This window comes from Gracilinanus agilis, chromosome 6 (genome assembly GCF_016433145.1).
Source record: "Gracilinanus agilis isolate LMUSP501 chromosome 6, AgileGrace, whole genome shotgun sequence".
NCBI lineage: Eukaryota > Metazoa > Chordata > Mammalia > Didelphimorphia > Didelphidae > Gracilinanus > Gracilinanus agilis.
Genome location: NC_058135.1, coordinates 128,178,285 through 128,202,000, shown reverse-complemented (window position 1 = coordinate 128,202,000; position 23,716 = coordinate 128,178,285). Strand labels below are relative to the sequence as shown.

General features: G+C 36.4%; 1 protein-coding gene across 1 annotated transcript in view; it reads right to left on the bottom strand.

Annotated features, from left to right (window-relative positions):
* Positions 1–23,716, bottom strand: part of ANAPC10 (anaphase promoting complex subunit 10) — a 124,455-nt gene that overhangs the window by 83,175 nt on the left and 17,564 nt on the right. The window contains exon 3 of the mRNA XM_044680833.1: positions 4,924–5,014. Within this exon, the coding sequence (XP_044536768.1) occupies positions 4,924–5,014 (91 nt within the window). The remainder of the gene's footprint in view (positions 1–4,923; positions 5,015–23,716) is intronic.

The following is a 23,716-nucleotide window of genomic DNA, read 5'->3' as shown; positions in this document are numbered from 1 at the left end:
AGGTCCTGGGTTCAAATCTGACCTCAGACACTTCCTAGCTGTGTGATCCTGGGCAAGTCACTTAACCTCCTTGCCTAGCCTTTACCATTCTTCTGCCTTGGAACAAATACAGAGTATTGATTTTAAGTCAGAAGGTAAGGATTTAAAAAAAACAACAAAAACAACAAAAACAACAAAAACAACTCTTACCTTGAGTCTTAGAATCAATATCATGTATTGGTCCCAGGGCAGAAGGGCAGAAAGAGTTAGGGAGTAAGGGTTAAGTGACTGGCCTAGAGTCAGACAGCTAAGAAAATAGCCATTTTTAAGGTAGTAAAGTGGGAAATCTAAGAGGGTGCCCATCAGTAGTGGAATGGCTACAAAAATTATAGTATATAAATGAGATGGAATATTAAATGTGTCTAAGAAATGACAAAGAGAATAGTTTCAGAAAAACCTGGGAAGATTTATATGAACTGAAGAAAAGTAAAGTGAATAGAGCCAAAAGAACAATCTATATAATAATAACAATATGGTAAAGACAAACCAACTGAAAAAGAATTAGGAACTCTGACTGGCCAAGAGCCCATAAGACTAATGATACTGTACGTTAAAAAAGTGAAGGACTCAGAGTGCAGAATAAGACAATTATTATTATTATTATTATTGCTGTTGTTGTTGTTGTTGTTGTTGTTGTTATTGTTGTTGTTGTTGTTGTTGTTGTTATTTCTAAAAACCCTTACCTTCCATCTTGGAGTCAATACTATGTATTGGCTTGTGGAAAATATAAGTAAGGTAATGGGGTCACCAGGGATATTATAAATAAACGAAGTAGTTTGTGGGAACGCACTCTAGGATTTATGAGAGACTGGACCAGGGTGAAGAGACCAGAGTTTACTGGATTTCCACAGGAATGGCAGTTGATCTTAACTGTCACTCAGTTTCCACTAGGCCAGAGTCTAGAAACAGGCTAACAAGGTAAAAGGGACTTAACAGCTTTAATTACGTTTGACTAAAAGGTGGGAAAGGGATTTCTATACTTATAATCTAAAGGATAAAACCACAGGGCAATGGGAGGACTTATTCTACCCTAATCTAAGTGATCTAAACTAACAGGGCCCAAAGAGCTATAAATGGAGTCTCTGGGTAAGTGCCTCAGAACTGGGACCTGCCAGGCTTGAGTACAGCTGGGCTTTGTGGCTTTGGGATTCTCACTGCAATTCACTGATGATCTCTGGATGCCAGGAGCTAAAGTTGTCTCAGGTAACAGGTTGTGAGGGTTTTGCTTGAAACTCTGTCCACCAGAACTCAAACTTCTCCTCCTCCCTTGGCTCTGTAGATCTTGTCCTTTTTGCTAGATGCCACACCACACAGGATCCCAGGGAAAATCAGGATGCAAGATGTCCTTTTACTCTGAGTGCTCCCAGGGCTAACCACAGTTTGTGTTAACCCCTAATGGAGTCCTACTCAGAGCTCAAGTCACCTCTTCCTGCTCCTTCATTCCAACCTGCAATTCTCAGCTCCAGCTCTTCCTGCTATGTACTTAATACCTAATCAATAACTACTCTATTCTAATCTTCCTCACAACAGGCTCCAAGGCAGAAGAGTGGTAAGGGTTAGGCAATGGGGATCAAGTGACTTGCCCAAGGTCATACGGCTGGGAAGTGTCTGAAGCCAGATTTGAACTTAGGACCTCCCATCTCTAGGCCTGGCTCTCAATCTACCAAGCTGCCCAGCTGACCCCCACATATTATTTTTTGATATGGCCAATGTGGAAGCTTTGTTTTACTAACATTCTCGATGGAGAGAGAAGGGGAAGGTGGATTTTTGCTGACTGAAAAAAAAATTTTAATTATGAACAGGACACAGCAGCTTCTGGCCAGAAAAACATCACCTCTTATTTGTGTTGTTCACTTGCAACATAATTTAGGTATTAAGAGTCATGCCACATAAAGAGATAATAATGAAAAATGTTCACAGCTGCACTCTTTGTGGTGGCAAAAAATGGGAAAATGAGGGGGTGTCCCTTGATTGGGGGATGGCCGAACAAATCATGGTACATGATAGTGATGGAGCACTACTGTGCTGTAAGGAATGATAAACTGGAGGATTTCTATATATAATGATTCATTGTTACTCTATGTATCTGAATCTCTGCCCTGCCATACTTCCCCATGTAAACTCTTTAAGGTCAGGAGTCATGTGATATAATTGTGTCCCTTCAAAGTATATGACAGTCATAATTGTGAAGGCAGATAATCAATAAATACTTGTGGACTGGTCAGACTGTAATTGACTAGCATTCTCTATTAGTAATAATTTTTAAATAGTAGCCAATATTTATATGTGGCTTTGAATTTTGCAAACCACTTGCAATCACATTTGATACTCATAACATTCTTGTGAGAAAAGTACTACTGTCTTCGTGTTCAGGTGAACAAAATGAGACTCTAACAGGTTTATGTGGGAAAATGGAAAATCTTTTTTTCTTTAGATTTTTTTCTTCTGAACTTAATCGAGACAAAACAAGATAAGGAATTTCATATGCAAAGTAGAACAGAAAAAGAGGATTGTATGTGTACCAATACCTGTGTTTTATGAATAGCTTGTTTTTTTCTTTAAGCATATAAATTCATACATTGATGTTAATAAAGGTTGTTTCCCAAGCTATTTGTGTTTCTTACTGATATGTTGTATGTTTGTATTTTCTACTGACTTCCATTCCTTTCTTTTCTATGCATTTAACAAAATGCTTTAGTGTCTCTTTTTCTACCCTATTTTGGTATCCCCATCACTAGCTTTCATTGCCCTTACCACCAACACTCCCTTAAATGAATTAAAAACAAAATCATTTTAACAGATAATCATAAGCAAGGAGAATAACCCCATATGTTGATTACATCTGAAAAAAGTATGTTCCGTTCTTCACCTTGAGTTTTTCACTTCTATCAAGAGGTGGGTACTGATTAAATCTTATTAAGTCTTTCAAAGATGTCTGTCTTTACAATTTTTTTAAATTCAATTTCTTTTTTTTCAGTCTCAAAATCTCTCCCAAACCCACCTATTGAAGAGGCAAGAAAAACAAATTACAGACATGTATAGACATGCAAAATACCCACATTAATCATGCTTAAGAGAAAAAAGCAACAAAATGAGTGATTTTAAAAACTATATAAACTGTTTAGTTATGCTTCTTCAGATTAGAATTGCAGCTGATCATTTGAAGATATCAATATTTAAAACTGTTAGAAATATCAAGTAAAATTTTCTTTTTTAAATTGAAATTTGTAAGAGGAAAAAATATCCTTCTCTTCTGAGAGTCTATACCAGTGGTTCCCAAACTTTTTTGGCCTACCGCCCCCTTTCCAGAAAAAATATTACTTAGCACCCCCTGTCACATACTATCACCGCTCCCTTGCCCCCAAATGCACTTGTGGTCATCACCGCCCTGCCTGGATCACTGCAGCACCCACCAGGGGGCAGGGGTACCCACTTTGGGAATCACTGGTCTATACTCTTGGTCTACCAGTTCCCTATCTGGAGGTAAGATAGTAAGCTTCATCGTGTATCCTTTCGAATATGTTTTTGTCATTGTATAAATTGTAATCCTTTTCTACTCATTTCACTCTGCATTAAGTCCTATGAGTTTTCTCAAATTTCTCTGAAACTATCCATTTTATCATTTCTTTGAGTACAGTAATATTCCACTGTATTCATATACTAGAATTTGTTTAACCATTCTCCAACTGATGGGTACCTTTTTAATTTCCAGTTCTCTGTTACTACAAAGAGAGTTACTATAAATATTTTTGTAGATATGAATCCTTTCCCTCTTTAGGCCTATTTATGGTCTTTTTGGGTCACAGGATTTGAAAAATTTAGTCACTTTGGAGGAATAGTCTGAACTGTTTTCTAGAATGCTTAGACCTACTCATAACTATACCAATAAAATCTTAGTGGGCCCCTACAGAAATTATCATTTCCTTTTTTTTCTTGTTTGCTAATCTGATAGGTGTGAAGTATCATAATTGCTTTAATTTGTATTGCTCTAATTATGAACAACTTAGATGCATTTTTTCATTATGGTTGTCAATAGCTTAGGTTTCTCTTTTTCTTCCTTCTGGCCTTTCTTCCTTTTTCTGTCCCTTTCTCTCTTTCTTCCTTTCTGTCTATATTCTTTGATGTTAAAAGAATGACTACAAAATAGGGATATGAATACATCATTCATGACGACATGTAATTGATCCAAATGTGAATTGTCTTTGTTACAAAGGATTTCATACAGAAGAGATTCCCCCCACCCCAAAAAATGATTGCTACAAAGACAAAAGCCATCAATTTAAAAAGAACAAAATAACTACACTCATGATGTGAAAAGTATAGTAATTTAAACCACAGTCTTGGTTTTACAGACTAAAATATATATATATATATATATTTAGTACATTAAAATCAGTACCATGGAATTATTGAAAAAATATAAACTGAGCAATTTAATTGGTTGTTTAGCTATGCTTCTTCAGATTAGAATTATATTCAATCATATAAAGATACTGATATTTAAAATAGTTAAAAATCCCAAGTAAAAATTTCCTTTTCAAATTGAAATTTGTAAACAGCTTAAGAATGTGCTATGATTCTTATAGATCCACTTGAAGTAATAATTTTAAAAGTATCTACCCTGAGCAAAACACACTTTTTGAGATTTGTTAATTTCCACAAATTACTCAAACAATATTTACTGAGAACTGCTAGTTTAAGGCATTCAATAAACCATAATATTCATGGTCTTAGGAAATTTACACTCTAGCTGATCAGAAGAAATCCCAAAGACTTCAAAAGAGTAATTTCTAAGTTTAAATGTTTTCACTTTTATATTGAGGCTAAAATCATAACCTTTTTTCTTGAAATATCCAATAAAAAAATTGAAAAACAAAAAATTACCTAAATTGGATGTTCACCAAATGAGGCTGTGAACCATCTGATTGCCAATAAGTTTCCAGATTATCATCTCGTAATTGATCCACTCCAAATCCTAATAAAGAAGACAATAGGACTATAATCTCAAAATGTAAATATCCAGAAGAGAATAAGAAATATGATAGTCAATTGGACATCAATACAGTAAAATGTTAACTAAATGATCTCACATATATAAAACAACTTCCAATAATCTCCCTTTACTCAACTTTTAGGAGAAATATACATGACAGAAAAATGTGTCATATAAGGAATTTAGAACAAGTTTTCTAGATCACCATTATCAACACTATTAAAGAAAAACCCATACCTTTTCAAAATACTAAAATTAGTAAACATTCAGTCCAAACTCTGAGGCTAGCCTGCTAATGGACAGAGAGCAATAGGATGGCAATCAGGAAGTGTAGGTTCAAGACACAGCTTTGCCACCAGCTTTCTGTGATGTTAGACAACATATTTAACACCCTGAAGTGTCTGTTTCCTCAATTATAAAATAAGAGTATTAGACTAAATTACTTAAGGTTTCCTCCTCTAGAATTCTGTGATTCTCAGAATCACAGTATTACATAAATGATAACTGTCATCAATAATGATGACAAGCTCTGACAAGATCCTTAATCGAAGACAATCAATTTTTCTCAATATATACAAGTAATCATTTATTTTAGATTTTAAAAAATGAAGGAAAACTTCAAAATGGAGCTTCTACTTATTCAAAAAATTGAACTGACTGGAATCTCACATTTTATGAACATGCCCATTTCATAATTTACTATATTGTAACATGCAGTAAAATCTTATCAATTCCAATGAATCATAGACTGAATTATTTAAAAAATTATACCTTTTTAAATTAAAGAAATCCAGTTCCCAAACAGAGGGAATAACTGATGCTTTAAAAGCTACCAATGGCAGATAATTTCATATAATGCAAAATATATTGATATCTTTGAACATAATATTGGTTAACAAAGTACAAATATGATATTTAGTGTGCCCTTTTACTTCCCAGTTAGATTCATTTAATAAATCCCTAAGAAATATTCCTGAATAGTTCTTGTAGCTTTTGAATAGTTGTCATATTTCTCATTCAAGATGAATTGGCCCATTTGCTATTCCTTGAACATAACATTGCCTTTTTAACAGATGTCCCACAAGCCTCAAATGTGTATGTCCCAAAAGCCTCAAATGTGTCCTCCTCTCAATTCTCTTCACCCTAGGTCCTCTCATGGCCCAACTTAAGTGTCATGTCCTGAACAAGATCTTTCCTGATCTTCCTAGTTAAAAGGGCTCTCTCTAACAATTTGAATGCCTTTTGCTTTGTATTTACTTTTCATGTGTTTTGTATCTACTTCTCTGTATACATATTGTTTCCCTTTAATAAAATGCTAGCTTTATGACAGCAAGCAGTTTCATTTTCACTTTTCTATCACCCATATAAACTTAATAAATATCTCCATTCGATGAATTAGTCTGTTTCAAATAATTATTTCTAAAAAAATGAGTACTTAATTCTCTAAATAAATTTAAGTATTCATCTTGAATATTACTAATCTGTTTAATAAATTTTCTTCAGTGAGAGTATATTAAGTTTCAATACAAATGTCATCCATATCATCCTAAATCCCAAGTTAATTTGATGAAATTTTAATGTTTCTTCATATTAAAAGATATGATGTATTTGATACACTAAAATATTAAGTTTCATCAAAAAACAATTATTTACCTCATTCAAATACTCAAATGGATCAGTAATCTTAACATGGATATTCACTCTAAAGATATAGACTATCACTCATACATGCATGCCCATTATGTGTAATTCTTCTTTGTCTTTTCTGTCTTATGCCAAATTTTCCATTAACACCCATGGCGCCTGACTTTGAACCCTATCATTGTCTTTTCATGCCCCCAATAGAGCCCATCTCCCATCCTATTATTCTCTATAGTTCCTCATTGGTTACATATTGCAGTCTGAAGGTATCCACCATGTGTCTTTCAATACCCTCTATGTAACATTCATTTTTAAACTTTCAGAGATTGCTAGACTCATATCTCATTGCCAAACAGTAATATTAAAAAAATATTGCCATTAAAAAGATGGTCTTTTGTTTGTGGGGAACTTGGGAGTCAGTAAAGAAACTACAATTTCCCCAAATTAAATAAGTCTACTCTCCTTTTTACTCTGGGGCCCAACTGATTATAGATTTCTATTGTCTGTCCCATATATGCATTCAAACAATACATGTTCTTCATCAATTTAATTTCTCCTGTGTAAATGGTCAGGTCAAATTTCTGCATGAGTCTAGATCTCTTTCAGATGGCTCTGCAATTTTCTAAGGTATTATACTACCATCACGATATTTTCCACAAACAGGATCATCTAGTGGACCTCATTATCCACAGGAAATCCCAATCAACCTGGATTCTGCAGTGAATCTCCTCCATCACTGTAGTAAACACCTTCAGGAAGCATAAATCTACCTGTTTTATGCTCTCCCTGATGTCTATGGATTAGAGGAGTTATTTTGGTTAACATTGCTTTCAAAGAATCTTAAATGATTTTGATGTATGGATAAGAAACATTCTGTTGGAAGAGAGATTCCATGGCAACATCTTCCTCTCCAAAATTTGTTTCATAGCAAACCACAAAACAAAGCAATTATTTTAACTAAAAGTTAATCAAGAGAAATTCTCCTGATTCTTTGCAAGGGTGGTAAACTAGAGCTTTGCAGAACTTTATTTTTCTTTCTTATAAAGGACAGTTCTTTGGGAGGGGAAGAGAGATGATCTAGGAAATCTGGATGGTGTGCAAAAGATCTCAATAAAATTTTACTTTAAAAAATCAGTTTAACTGTTTTGTGAATTCAGAACTGGTCACAGGATCTGCATCAGAAAGGGTCCTTGGGTACAATCTAGTCCAATCCTCTAATTTTAAAGATGTGGAAGCAAAGGCCCAGGGAAATGAAATTAATTTCTCAAGGTGACTACAGAAGTAATCCTAAAAAGTTTGATTTACGAGCCAGTTGGTGGCTCACTGGATAGAGAGTGTAATATGCAGAAATGAGTAGCCATATTTCTGGGGGTGCAAGTTGGCAGTTGCCACTTTGGAACACAGAATTGGCAGAGCACCCACGCTGGGTGTCAGGGTGACGGTTAAGGTCAGGGTATAAAAGGGGGTCCTCAAACCCCTGGGAGCTTCACTTCTCTGACTCATCTGGAGGGTTCGGGAGGAAAAGAGGGTTTGGAGCCCCAGGGTAGTTTGGGAGTGAGTTTCTTTTAGGCAGGCAGGTAGGGACTAATTCCATTGATAGCCAAATATTCAATACTTGCTTGGCATAGACAACATCCTTACATACCAGCCAGTGAGAGACAGCTACAACCAAGAACAGCAGCAACTGATCCAGGGGCCTGCCAGCCTCTGGGCTCAGCAACAAAGCAACAGAGTTGGGATTTGCCCTCAAGGCTTTCTCATACTCTGTACCTTAGGGAACATCAACCAGTGCTTCAAGATTAATTAACATCAAGGCAAGATCTTAGGGTTTCCTCCACCCAACTATCTACCCTTATCTTCCCTCTGTTATTTACAAATAAACTCTGGTTAACCTTAAGCCTAAACAATCTTGCTTACCTTACCATCAACCATCTAATTAATAGCAATCAGATCCACATTACAACTTTAGTTGAGCAAGCCTTTCCAAGCCAGTTTATCCATCTTGATTTTGAGGTTTCAGGGAGCCTCGATCTGCTTCCTGGAAACATTATTAACTGTCTTGGCTGGATTGGTTCCAAGTCCCTGGGCCGGTGACAGAGAATCTTGGGGTTAAAGGGGACTTGACCCTACTGCTGTGGGAAGTTATCTAACATACAGCCATGGTTTGGGACTCCCTCCCTAATCATATACCATCAACAAAATCTGTCACTGGATCCCAGTGGCTTAGAGTGACCACTCTTCTGCCTTGTAACCAATACTCAGTATCATTTCGGGGGCAGTTGGCTGGCTCAGTGGATTGAGAGCCAGGCCTGGAGATGGGAGGTCCTAGGTTCAAATCCGGCCTCAGATACTTCCTAGCTGTGTGACCCTGGGCAAGTCACTTTGACCCTTATTGCCTAGCCCTTACCACTCTTCCGCCTTGGAACCAATATATAGTAATGATTCCAAGATGGAAGGTAAGGGTTTAAAAAAAAAAAAGTTTGATTTAAACATGGGTCCTTAGCTTCCACAAACAGTTGTTTTTCCATTGCATCTGACCCTTAATTATATCTTTAGAAGCCTAATTAAATACCAAGAGTCTATAAAAATATGGATCTTCCAATATCAGGTCCATCAAGTCATGTATGCTAAATAGTCAATATTTCATTGCATAATCATTATAGTTTTTCCAGTGGATAATGGAAAAATTGATAAAATTTAATTTAATAAGCAACTATTAAGCACCTGCCATGATCAAAAGATTGTAACAAAGGGGCAGCTGGGTAGCTCAGTGGATTGAGAGTCAGACCTAGAGACGGGAGGTCCTAGGTTCAAAGCTGGCCTCAGATACTTCCCAGCTGTGTGACCCCGAGCAAGTCACTTGATCCCCATTGCCCACCCTTACCACTCTTCCACCTAGTAGCCAATACACAGAAGTTAAGGGCTTAAAAAAAATTAAAAAAAAAGATTGTAACAACCACTTAGGAAATATAAATACTAAAAGACTCAAGTGGATCTGTGATCTTACTGATGAGGATATTTCCCCTATAACAAAGCAGTTATCAACCTATCCATAACTGCCCATTCAATGTAATTTTTATTCATGTCTTTCTATAAGTTCATTACATGGGGGAGGGGGAAGTGTCAACCAAAAGTACTAGGAACCTTTCTTGCCCTCTCCTGCTATCACAGGTATATGTCTTGCTATCACAAGATTTGTCTAGAAGGTATCTCAAGTATTTTTTGGAACATATATCTAATATACTTAAAGTTTTTTACAATTCTTTACATGTTGTATCCTGCTCACACCTAATATGTTCCTAATCATTTTTACTTCTTAAGACTATAGCACCCCACAACTGGAAGCTACTCAAAAACACTATTTAGCAATGTAAAATATTGATTTTTTTAAAGATAGGCCTTTGTTTCTTGGTAAAAAAAAAACTGGAGACATTTAATTCGACCACCTAGCATAGTCTTTTCCTGTTTCATTCTAAGTCTAACTCATTGTCTATTTTCACTGTCTCAGACATAAACACATATACACATATCATATATTTTATCATATGTGATAATTAGATTAAGTCTACCCTGTCCATCTTTAGATTTAATCAGCAAAGTTGAAAACATTTCCACTTAACTCACAAGTTGGGAGGTCTGTGATCCATGTGTACTAGAGTGAGTGACAAATCAGAATTTACTGACTGCCTCCTAGGCAGTCCTAAGAAAAGCATCTGTTGTGATTAGACACATAAACTAAGAGGAAGGCAGAGGAAGTGATGCAAAAGAAGCCCCTTTAAAAGAGAGCACAAAAACAAACAAACAAACAAATAAATGAATGAATGAATGAACAAACAAGCAAATAAATAAATAAATAAAGGAGAGTTTGGTGAGCTCAGCTTGTCTCTTCTTGTTCAGGTCTTGGACCTGGAGGAGGGCTGGACCTGGGACCTTAAGATCTTGATGAGACCTTTTTTAAATCTTTCTCTTAGAATTACACGTGGTGAGTGTAAAGACTAAATCTTTCTGGAATTCCAGGGCCTTCTGGCCCTAGGCCTTCAAGGCCAGACCTTTCTTGACTTAGGGTTAATTAGATCTGCCTGGATTAAAGTAGGGGATTGGAGCAAATTACCTAGTGTGTTAGATTACTTACCCTATCTTATCCTCTCTCTCATTTCCTTATTTCCTTTTCCTTTCCTCATTTGTAAATTAATTTTCACAAAGGTCATTCTGACTTGAGGTTATTCTTTAATTGGGGATTGATAATTAGTCAATTCCCCGGCAAGCAAACCTTTTAATATTTACCCAATCAAACCCCATTTTCACCCCTTACACATATAGTATATATATTTAACTCTATGATTAGAGAAAGAGGTGGAGTAACTAAGGAAGAGGCAGTAAATGTCTCAAATTCAAAAAGTCAAAGAGGCATTTATTACACTGATTATTACACATAGAACATATCCTCTTTCCCCTTACCTAAGCTTTGTCTCAGTCAATATTAACTTTATGTTCACTCTGAACTCTAGAAATATGGATAAGGAACACGTTCCTGAATTCCTGCATGTAAGATAATGTTATTCATGAAATGGCTTTCCTTTTCCACTTTTGTTTTTTTATCAGAGGACCAAAATTCAGCTGGTCTACATGGGAACAGGTGGAAGATTGGGGAGGGAGAGGGATCGAGTGTGTAGAGTGATTATAAATCTATCTCAAAAATGAAAATATAATACATACACACACTCATACACACAGAGTGGCAAAGCCTCTTTATAAAATTGGCAGAACTGTAAAAAGTGGATCAAAAGGTGCTAATAATCACATAGTTTGTAAGGTACTTGTCCAATGACCAATGAACAGACATAGTAGTAGAGAAAATGAATCATTAATTGACATCCTTGCTCCAAATAGAATCAGAAAAAGGTATGAAGTTAGAAGTACATGATGGGAGGTTCACTGGTTCTCCATGGAGAGATAATTAAAGGAGTTAGTGGAGTTGGTATCATTCAGTGCCCAAAGGCAACAAGAAATAATCACTTCGTGGAGCATTTGGTTATATCATCCTGAACACTCCTGATAAGTATCTGCAAAAGACTACCATGAAAATAATAGCAATTTATGCATAAAACTCATGTTGCAGAGGATGAAGGCAGAAATTCTATAAAGAACTCAATAAGAACTACCAGATTAAATCAATATATGCTTTAATTTTCAGTGACATCAGTGCAAAGATAGGTGAGGATGTAAGAAACAAAGGAAAACACGGATCAGCAATGAGGAACAAGAGAAGTCAATAATTTGTAAAAATCACAGAAGCCTCATCCTAGTGAATATTTTATTCAATAAAAGAAACAAAAGGTAACAAAGTGAACACCAAATAACATCACAAAAAAGAAATTAATTGTATTTTAATAGGAAAGAATTCATTATTAATGCAGAATTCACTCGAATCATAACACTATAGTGGTAGACCACACAAAGTTGTAAAAAATAAAGATAAGTAATAGAAAGCTAGAAAAATAAAATTAAGAAAAAGTTAAGGAATGCAATTAAAACTCCAATCTGACCTATTTAAATAAGCAGATAACAGATGAGATATGGACTGAATAAAGACTACAATAAATTAATAGGGAAGCTTCATTATTTTAAGTAAATTTTCATTATAAGGGCACCAAAGAGTTTGAAAGAAAATACTCAGCTGGCTTATCAAGTAGAAAAAAATTGCAGTCTAAAATAATCCTTGTTTAAAATACCATATTAGCCCAAATATAGTGTGACATTTCCCCCCTAAAATGTACCTTTGAAAGTCCCATTCACACTATATTTGATCACTTTCAGCTTTGAAACCATAAGTTGTGTACTGTGCACCTCTCTTGAAGCAGATGGGAAATGCTGACCAAATGCCTGTTTGTTTTGATATTCTGTCAAATGTCACCATTAATACTAAAGGCACCAAATCAGTATTGATTAAAACTACTGGAAATGGTAAAATTAGAATGACTATGATGCTTTTGGTCATAGCTGATGGGCAAAAACTGACTCCTTACATAATTTTAAGGCGTAATACATTACCTGAGATAAAGTTACTACCTTCAGGAGTGATTTTCCATGTGTAGGAAAAGGGATGGATGAATGAAGAACTTGTGTTAAATTGGTTGAGTGTGGTATGGAATTCTTAATCCTGTCAACATGGAATCTGGAAGCTCCCAAACTTGTAGTCTAGAAAGATTTGATGAACCCCTGTTTAGTTAGCTCAAGGTGAAAGTCCTGGGTTTTACCTTGGGAGTAATGGTTCTTCCCAGAGGGAAAGTCCAACTTCACTAGTCTCAAACTAACAATAAGCCTTCAAGGAGTTTAGGTGGGGATGGCTAATCCCATCAAATGTTAAATATTTCTTTTGTCCAAATGGTTTCTCCTCTTAGGCCAGGGTCCTTTACCTAGGTGGCCCAACCCTGGGCTGGGTTTTTCCCTCCAGTGTCCATTGTAAGTCATGAGCCCTCTCTATTATTCCTGTTGGGAACTCCACATTTTCCTTTGTTACTGTTATGAGGAAGAGTACAGAAGACAGCTTGAAGAAATCTTGGACTTCATGGACATTCCATAATGGAATGAAGCCAGGATTTGAAGGGAGAGCATAGTTTGACCAAGCTGAAGGAAGGGAGGAGGTCTTGGCTGTGTGGTTCAGCTTTGCCAAGTATCCAAGAGCTGACTGAGTGGGATTTCACTGAGAAGATACCTTTGTCAACGTGGAATATAGAGACCCCAAACTTGTGGTTAGTGAGATCTGATGAACCCCAAGTTTTAGAAATAGCTTGTAGGTTGGAGATTCCCAAAGCTTGTGCTTGTTCCCAGTTCCCCTGAGAATCCACCTGGAAGGGAATCTCAGGCTAGCAGTTGTAGACTGAAAAATGGACCCCAGGGTAAATGCTAAATACCCTTTTGTCTTAGGTAGTCTTCCCCTAGGTATCAAAGTCCCAGTCCCAAGAAGTCACACCTGGGCAGGGACCATCCTTTAGTAGACTTAGTCAAAGTAGCCCCTTCCCTTACACCCTAGCCTCTGGCTAGGATTCCTTTCCCAAGCTTGATTGTAAATCCCATCTTTACCAGTATAAAGTCATTCATCTTTCCCAGCCCCTGGATCTTCCCAAATGGTATATAAGTTTCCCAATTTCCTTTGTTCCTTGGAGTTGTCATCTATTGCGGTGTCACTCCCAGGGGGTCAGGCAGCAGAGTGAAGCAGAGTTCAATCCTCGGACTCTGCATATGACGTAGCTCTGCATAAGAGGCCTAATCAGCCCTGCTCCCCCTTTCCCTTGATTAAAGAGTGGTTATTACTATTTAATAGTTCTGTTTTTTTGTAAGTTAACACCTTCAATCAACTCTCATGGCCTAGGTAGAGGAAAGGTCTTGGTTATCTGCTGGTGGACAGCAGTTTTATCTACCTTACTCCCTAGACTAGAATGTTTGTGGATTAATTGGCTGTATATAGGACTTGTCCCTGGTTCCTGTGACATCTGTGATCATCTTGGAGAACAGTGGACCAATGTAGTGAGAATCCCACCTCTCCAGCTCTCTCTTATTTTAGTTAGAGGTTTAGTTTAGTTTAGACCTTAGTTTAGTTAAGTCATTTGGGTTATTCCATAGTGTAACAAACCCTTCTCTTCCACTTCCCTTATTTATATCAATAAACACAGTTTATCTGTTTATTCCTACTTCCTGACTCCTTAAAGCCATAAAGAATCCACATCTTGAAATTACCTACATTACTGGTTCTCCCTGGCTGATAGATTGTCAGTTAACTGACCAACTGTCATTCCCCAAACCTCACATCCCTATTTGGTTTCCCTGTGTTTACCTGTCAGTCCTTCATTTTGTGAGGTGTGGGAGTGTCCCCAGTTTGTTCGGAACCCAGTTATTTCCCTATCCTCAGTATTTTCTTTTTCATTACCATTGTAAAGTCAAACAACTATCCCTCTGGTCCGTAGTTCCCATTTTTCCCTAGAAAGGTATTTAAGCTTCCCAACTTCAATGGCTCCTCGGAGTCATCATCTAATGTGTTGTCACTCCCAGGAGACAGGGCCCAAAGCATTCAGTTCAATCCTCGGACTCTGCATAGGCCTGTAGGGTGCAGTTCTGAGACTCAGCCCTGTTACCTCTTTTCTTAATCAAAGAGTGGTTTTTCCTGAATATTTAATACTTCTGTATTGTTTCCAAGTAAACAAATAAAAGTTCCCCACCAAGATTCCAAAGTCCTTGCTGACTGAGCCACCCTGCTAACAAGGACTCTATGTCATTTGAAATTACTGTAAGCCCTGGAAGACTGCATCTCCCAGGACTCTCTGCTACAACTTACCCTGACCCCTCCCACTTCCTTTGGGAGAGGTGTCAGGGAAAGGATAAAAGGGTAAGTTTGGTGCCTTTTCTCTCTCTCCAAGGAGGCAGGCTAGCACTCTCTATCCTGAGACCCTGATCTCTCTCTCTTGGAGTCTTTTTCCCTTTCTTCCTACCTCCTAGTTTTCCCTAGACCTTTCCCTTTCTAATTAAAATAAAACCTAGCTATTCAAACCCTAAAGTTGCTCTCTGATCATTCATTTGAAGGCTCTGGTCTATTACCCCCGCCTGGGCTGGGGACCGCTACCTCTTCCTTTCCCTTCCTCTACCTTCCTCTCTCCTTTCTCCCATCCATCCTACCTTTATCCCTTCACTTTCACACACAATTCCAAGATGTGAGGTACCCACACAACCCATTTACAGTTGAGTCAGAAGTCCGGTTAGCAGAAGGGCCAGGTAAGTGACTTCCAGAAATCGGACTCAGTCTCCTGTATTTGGAAGCGACTCACTCTTTAATTAAGGGGGCTTAGGCAGAGGTCTGTAGTTTTACAGAGAGCCACAGAATCCAGAGCTGCCGGAGAGCTGCTGAAAATGGGGACTGTAAATTTGTGATCCCTGGAGGAAGTGGGGACAGCCAGCAGCCTGAGGAACCACCTAATGATAAGGCCGAGTTATATGTTTTCAAAGTATGGATCTGGTGCAGGCAAATATTTAGATAAGTGGCAGACAGTCCCAAGGTAAATGGGCCAAGATGGATTCTAGTTCAATCTAACTACAAGCTCCAAGTTTGGCTAGGTTTTGGATGTGTGTGTGTTGGTGCATGTGTATGAGAGTGAAGCAGTATCTAGGCTAGAAGGGCAAGGAGAGCATAGTTCAGAGGAGTGAATGGTTGGCTGAAAGCTGTAAATGGGAAGCTGAGCTGGAGTGTGGGAGCCTGACCTTGTTTTAAGTCCATTAAAATAGAGAAAGGTTCTTCAGAATTGAAATGCCACGGTATAAGGGTTAAATGGTTATAAATATTTGTGAAAGAGCTTCTCACAGAAACAAAGAACTTAAGTTCTGGATTTCTTCTCAATTCTCTGTGAAGTTTTGCTTATATTGTATTTCTGATGTGTTTTTAAAGGAAGTTTTGTGAATAACCTCAATGCTTATGATTAAAATGTTAGAAAAGAAGAAAAAAAATGTCTAAAAGTTGTGCTTTTAGTTAATTCCTCCCAAAAGCTGAAGAGGCGAGACAGGAGCTGGCGATCTGGATATGAGAATATCCAGCAGGAGGCAAAAGGAGGTCCAGAAATTCATAACTTTATATAATCTTCTCTTCCCAGTTTTGGTATGGTTAATGTATGAAATATTATCTATTAAGTGCAGTTAATATTTTAATAATGTTAGTAATGAGATGCATTTTATTCTAAGTATTAACTTTGTTATTTGAGTGCTATAATTTCACATTTTTGTCAAGCTGTTATTTGTTTCCAGAGAGCAAGGTTTTCCTGATTAACATGTGTGTTCTAAAGTAAAGAAAGTTCATTTTTGGTCATCGTGTCATTGTAAAAAGACAAGACATAGTTGGGGAAAGGTTTTGCTTCAAATGGTAAGGAAACCCTGAATGTTTTAAACTGACCAACAAATTTCCTCTCAATTTGGCCTTAGGCCAAAAGGGTTTGAAGCAAAGCTGAGAGAAATGCAATTTTGGAGCCAAGGGTAAATTAGAGTAAAAAGATAAAGAAAAGGGAATTGGATAGGTATTCTGATTTAAAGGTATTTTTTAAGCTTTCCCTTAGCAATCCTAAATTTTGTGTTTGGAGAGAAAATTTTATGGATTTTACTTCTGGAGAAGTAAAAGGGCCATGAACTATAGTCTAAATTTTTGGAGTTTTTATGGTAAATTTCAGGAGTGCAACCATTATAATTGGTAAGTTTTTGTTTTAAAAGACCAATGAATCCTGATTTCTATAGGGAATTAGCTTTAAGTTTTCCTTTTTAAGTGGAGAGAGCTAATCCAATTTGACATTTATTTATTTTGTGAGCATTGTTTTTCTGATAGATAATTGGCACATGTACCCTAGAGAAAGGAATTCCTCACCTGGGAAATTCCTAAGAAATTTCGAGGGATGGCCTGGATTTTACCACCCCAGATCTGGAGTATGGGTGAAGTCATTAAAATGTATTAAGGTTAAGTTTGCTATATGGCTTGTTAAAAGGAATTTATCTAGAACCCCTAGAGCACTATTATCTCTCAAGACATTTCTTAGGTGCCAAAAGCCTGGATAAGATTTTCCTGCATCCAAAGGAGCCTAAACTGTCACTGGAACAGATAAGTATTGCTTTTTTTTTTAATTGCTTTCATTTTGCCTTTCAAATTTCTGTAGCAGACAAAGACTTGGCCATTTTATTTCTCCTGAGAATTATGTTTACCCTGAGCAAAGTCCCTTTAAGTAGAGAACCTAGAAAGAAGAGAACTATCCCCAAAACTTAGTTAAAGCAGGTAAAATTTAAAATAGGAGCATTTTACCTGGTTAAGAGGCTTGAAAGTAAAAATTGTTAAATTTGAGAATTTGCAAGAGATTCCAGAATGCTTTTCTAATATTAGCATTGCATAGGTTCAGGACAGGCCTAGATGGCCAAATTTAGGAAAGAAATAATGGAGTCTAGAAATAATTGTTAATAACAGAAGATAATTTAATTTAAACCCTAAGCATGGTTAGAGAGAATTGCCATCTAAGGGTGAATTGTATGGGAAGATAACTGGGAAAAGAAATGCTATGGAGGAAATCTAGTAATTGATACAGTCATAAGGTGAACAGAAGGGCTGAGAAATGGCTCAGCTTAGTTCCTGTCAAGTTCTACAGGTGACTGCTGATCATTACCAATTTATGTATGACATTAATATTCCAAATTATGGGAGCTTTTCTCTGTAGTTTTAAGTTACTTGAGCTAAGTAGACTGGGGTCACTTACATTTTTCTAGGTTACAAGTCTGGGGGCTTCTAGATTCCACGTGGACAATCTTTTGCTCTATCTTAACTAGAGAAAGAGCTGGCTGGCTTAGTGGACAGAGAGCCAGGCCCAAAAATAAGAGTAACCCCTACAATATTTAATAAAAGTGTTGGCATTAAAACTTCTTTAACTTGTTTTCAGGACCTTGAAAAAACTTCAAATATAAAGTGCCTGCATTATTCACAAGTTAAGAGAAAGTTGTAATCTAAAAGAAGAAAATAAAATGGGTGTTTCCTCTTTCTGACTTATCCTTCAAAATACTTGGGGTCATGTTATATTCAGGCTAATAAGGTACAATTTCATAGGTAAAATATGATGGAAAAGGAAGATGGAAAATCATGAGCAGTTATCACCTCATTAAATAAAAAAGCAATGGAAGGTAAAGTCAATTTAAATAATGTTAGTAGGAGACCCAATTAGACAAAGTCAGCCTGAACATATTATAGATGAAACTGAAAATTTAAAACAAAGTTTTTTTTTCCTCTAACAAAGACAATAGAGCCACTACAGTTGGATTATACCATCATAATCCCAGGTGTGCTTTAAAAAAAATAGTAAAAAACTGTGATAAAGAAAACAAAGCCACGAGAAGCAGTTAGATAAGAACAAGTATACAGAGAAATCTCTACTGGAAGAAACAATTATGAGGGGACTCAGTCACAAGATAAGGAAGATACTAAAGGTATGGAAAAAAATCTCAGATATTCTTAAAGTGCTAAGAATACAAAGAAAAAACTGAAACAACCCATATTCTGAATGAACTCATTCTAATATAAGAGAGTAACATTTATTTAGGGCAAGTTAAAAATAAAACCTACAAAGTAATATCAGGAAAAAGGGGTATAAGAACAAACCAACCATTCTTCCTCTCATATTACCTCAGAAGAAAAGGTATCCTCACTCCTTACCAAAGCTAATCTTGTGGTATTGTATGGGAAGCCAATAAGAGAACAGATAAGAATCTGAGACTCCTCTTTTGACCCCTCTTTTGTGATCCTTGTGATTTCTTGTTGAAAAGTATTGTGGCCTCATTGAAGAGCTTTAGGTTCCTAGCCGGCCAGCATTTAAAAGGTTAACACTCTCCCCCTTTGGCCAAGAATGCAGCTGCTTGGTATAGACAAGGCCAAAACCTTAGCTGGGGCAATTCAACCCTGAGAAAAATATTCCCAGACTTGGCTTTCTGATAAGAACCCAGTCAAAATTCAGCCTTGGCCTTGGTCTATTCTGAAGCCAATGAGACGTTTTGTGTTTTGATAAGACATAATTTATAACTTCTGCGTACCTGCAAAGTTTCAGGAGGGTTCTTTTGTGTGAAATGAGTCTTGAAATATATATAATAAATTCCATGCTCCTAGAGACAGAGCTGGAAGCATGAGCTAAAAGATGTTCAGTGTCTATTATTTCCTTATCAACTAAACTGTCCTTGTCAGATTATCAGAGATGATAAAGAGATCTTGAGAGTATTGCATGATCTATAGCCATTCAATATCATTAGAAGAATGTGTTTGAAGCCTTCCACCAATTCCACGAAGATTCCTAGTGGGTAGGACACTCAGAAAGGGGAACCAAGGACTGAATGAAACGGGTTATGGGAACAACAAATTGGGAAAAAATCTTTATAACAAAAAACTCTGACAGGGGTCTAATTACTCAAATATACAAGGAGTTAAATCAATTGTATAAAAAATCAAGCCATTCCCCAATTGAGAAATGGGCAAGAGACATGAATAGACAATTTTCAGGTAAAGAAATCAAAAGTATCAATAAGCACATGAGAAAGTGTTCTAAATCTTTAATAATTAGAGAAATGAAAATCAAAACAACTCTGAGGTATCACCTCACACCTAGCAGATTGGCTAAAATGACAGCAGAGGAGAGTAATGAATGCTGGAGGGGATATGGCAAAATTGGGACATTAATGCATTGCTGGTGGAGTTGTGAACTGATCCAACCATTCTGGCTGGCAATTTGGAACTATGCTCAAAGGGCTATAAAAGAATGCCTGCCCTTTGATCCAGCCATACCATTGTTGGATTTATACCCCAAAGAGATCATAGATAAACAGACTTGTACAAAAATATTTATAGCTGCCCTTTTTGTGGTGGCAAAAAACTGGAAAAGGAGGATTATGTCCTTCAATTGGGGAATGGCTGAACAAATTGTGGTATATGCTGGTGATGGAATACTATTGTGCTCAAAGGAATAATAAACTGGAGGAATTCCATGTGAACTGAAAAGACCTCCAGGAATTGATGCAGAGTGAAAGGAGCAGAGCCAGAAGAACACTGTACACAGAGACTGATGAGACTATGGTAAAATCGAATGTAATGGACTTCTGTACCAGCAGCAATGCAATGACACAGGACAATTCTGGGGGACTTAAGGTAAAGAACGCTACCCACATTCAGAGGAAGGATTACAGGAGAGGAAACATAAAAGAAAAGCATGGGTTGAGGTGGACATGATTGGGGATGTAGACTCGAAACTACCACACCAGTGCAACTACAACAATTTGGAAATAGGTCTTGATCAATGACACATGTTAAAACCAGTGGAAATGTGCATTGGCCATGGGTGGGGGAGTGTGGGGGGTGAAGGGGAAAGTAGGAGCTTGAATCATGTAACCATGTTAAAAATGAATATTAATAAATGTTTAAAAAAAAAGGAAATGGGTTATGGTTTAAGGACTAATGGAAAGAGAACATAAGGTGAAAATAAAGACACACAAAGAAAGTTCTGGCATAAGGTAGATAGACAGCAAGTAAGCTCTGATGGTCAAGAGCTTAGATGGTTCAGAGCTTCTCCCTCAGCTGCCATAGAGGTACTTTTATTGGGGTTATAACAGTAAAGGGGGAAGGAGAGAGCCAAGTGGTCTGATACATTAACATTATGAGGCAATCAACAGCAGATATACTGCCAGAACCTAAAACAATAGATAGAGCTAACACCTGGATGGGGAGCAGATATGGTCTAAGGCATCTAAGGATGTTTGATACTTTTGTTAATTGATCATTGTAGGTAAAGTAAGCAGCCTGAGATAGCTGATCAGTCTTCTGGGGTGTAGCCTTAGGGAAGGGCTAGGAATTTGGCAAGGCTGATGTTCAATTTAACTTAAGACTACAGAAATCAATCATTAGCAGTACAAGAGTTAGTTTTTGAGCATTCTTAAAATAACATCACAATTAATGTATACCTGGATTGCTACAGTGTTAAACATTCTTTTTAGAAATAATGGCAGATCTAAATAACTACAAAGTGTTCAAGCTAATATAATAAAAATGATAAAGGTAATCTATATCAATTCACTTATTCTGAGCCATACTAATCATATTACCAACTGATACTTTACAGAGCTAGAAATAATAAAATTAATCTGGAAGAACAAAATGTCAAGAACTTCAAGAGAAGTAATTAAAAAAAAAAAAAAAAGGAAACCTAGCATTATCAGGTCTCAAACTATACTACAAAGCAGTAACTTCAAAACAATCTGATACTGGTTAAAAAATTGAGGAATCTATCAGTGGAAAAGATTAGATACACAACATTCACAAAAGAAAACAAATACAGTAGCCTATTTGTTGATAAAGCAAGACTCCTGTATGATTCAAGAAAAACAGTTGGGAAGAACTGGCAAACAGTCTGGCAGAAAATAAAGGCCACCAACTTATACCACATTTCAAGATAAGAACCAAATGGATATATAATTTAAAATTAACAAATTACAATGCAAGGAAGAAACTACCTTTAAGATCTTTAAATGGGAACAAAGAAACCGAGAACAGAGAAGACTAAATGACATAAAATGGACAATTATGATTACAATATTTTTTAAGTTTTTGTACAAATCAAAATAGCTAAAATTAAAAGGGAAGTTGGTAAGCTGGAGGGGGAGGATCCTTGCAAATTTTTCTGATAAGGAATATATCTCCAAGGTATATAAAGGAGTGATTTACATTTCTAAGAATAAGTGCCATTCCAAAATTAACTAATGGCCAAAGGATTTGAATAGGTAGTTTTCAAGGGAATAAATACCAACAATCACTTGAAAAGATGTTTGAAATCACTAATAATTCATAAAAGGCTAATTCTTAGGTTCTACACACCCATCAGATAGACAAAGTTGACAAAAGAAAAAATTACAAATGCTCAAGTAAATACAGGAAAACAAGTACATTAATGCGCTGCTAGTAAAACTATGAATTGGTTCCATTTTGGAAAACGATTTTGAACTATAAGCAAATAGTTCCTAAAAACAGTGCCCTAAAGAGATCAAAGAGAAAATGAATTTATATACAAAAAAATATAATAGCTCTCTTTGTAGAGTCAAAGAATTGAAAAATAAGCAACAGGGCATCAAATGGGGAACAATTGAACAAATTATGGTAGAAATGTAGTAGAATACTATAGAACTTGAAGGAACAAAGAAAGGGATGGCTTTGGACAAAAATTTGGAAGACTTGTATCATTTGATACAGAGAAAAGGAAGCATAACCAACAGAAAAGTTTATAACATAAGGGATAACCTGATAAGTAAAAACTTAAAAACTTGAAAGATTTAAGAACTCTAATGAGCTCATTGGTCAATCACAATTCCAGAAGACTGAGGATTAAACATAATACCATCTGCTAGGTGTTGGTCTCATAGTACAGAATGAGACATATACTTTTTGGTCTTGCCCAATGTAGGAATTTTGTTTTCTTTGATTGATTAGGAGAGTTTTGTTTTCCCAATGTGAGCAGAGGAGTTGGGAGAAAAAAAAACTAGATTATTTTTATTCATTTAAAATTTTTTAAGTTAAAATTTTAAAAAAGAACAATGGTGTTAAAATGATTTGTTTCAGAAAACAATATAGAAATGTGCTTTAAAAATTAATCAACCATGTATGCTATTTGAACCAACGATTATTTAGGCTAAAGATTGAGCTATACTGGCTAAAATGACAAAAGGGCAAAGTGACAAATTTTGAGAGGAGGCAGAAAAACAGGGACAATAATGCAATGATGGTGGAGCTGTGAACTGATCCAATCATTTTGGGGAGTAATTTGGAACTGGATCCAGAGGGTTATAAAACTGTACATACCCTTTTGCTGGGTCTATTTCCCAAGGAGATTAGGGAAAGAACACAAAGAACCCATATGTTCCAAAACATTTAAAGCAGCTCTCTTTGTGGGAGCAAAGAATCGGAAACTGAGGGGATGCCCATCATCTGGGGAATGGCTAAGCAAACTGGAATATGATTGTGATGGCATACTACTGCGTCAAAAGAATCAATAAACAGATTGGTTTTTTAAAAAACTCAGAAAGAAATATATGAGATAATGAACAATGAAATGAGTAGAACCAAGAGAACATTATACTCAGCCACAGAACTAATTCTAGAATAATAAACTGAGAATGCTACCTACAGAAAATGAACAGAAAGACAAAACATGAAAGACTTAATTTATATGAACATGTTGGCCTCCCTGAAAATATCCTAAGTAACACAGGAAGGGTGCAAAGGGGTTGGGAAACTTGTGGACAGGTTCTATAATGCAGATATGAAGAAAGGTAAGAGATTTGTGATTTCAATTGCATAATATCTTCTTTTTCTTTATATATGGAAATGCTTGATTTGTTTGGATTTGTAAACATTTGGGATAAAAAAAAAAAAAAGATTGCATCTATCCCCAAAAAGAGATTAAAGAAAGACGAAAAATATCTGTATTTTCAAAATATTTATAAAAGCTCTTTTTT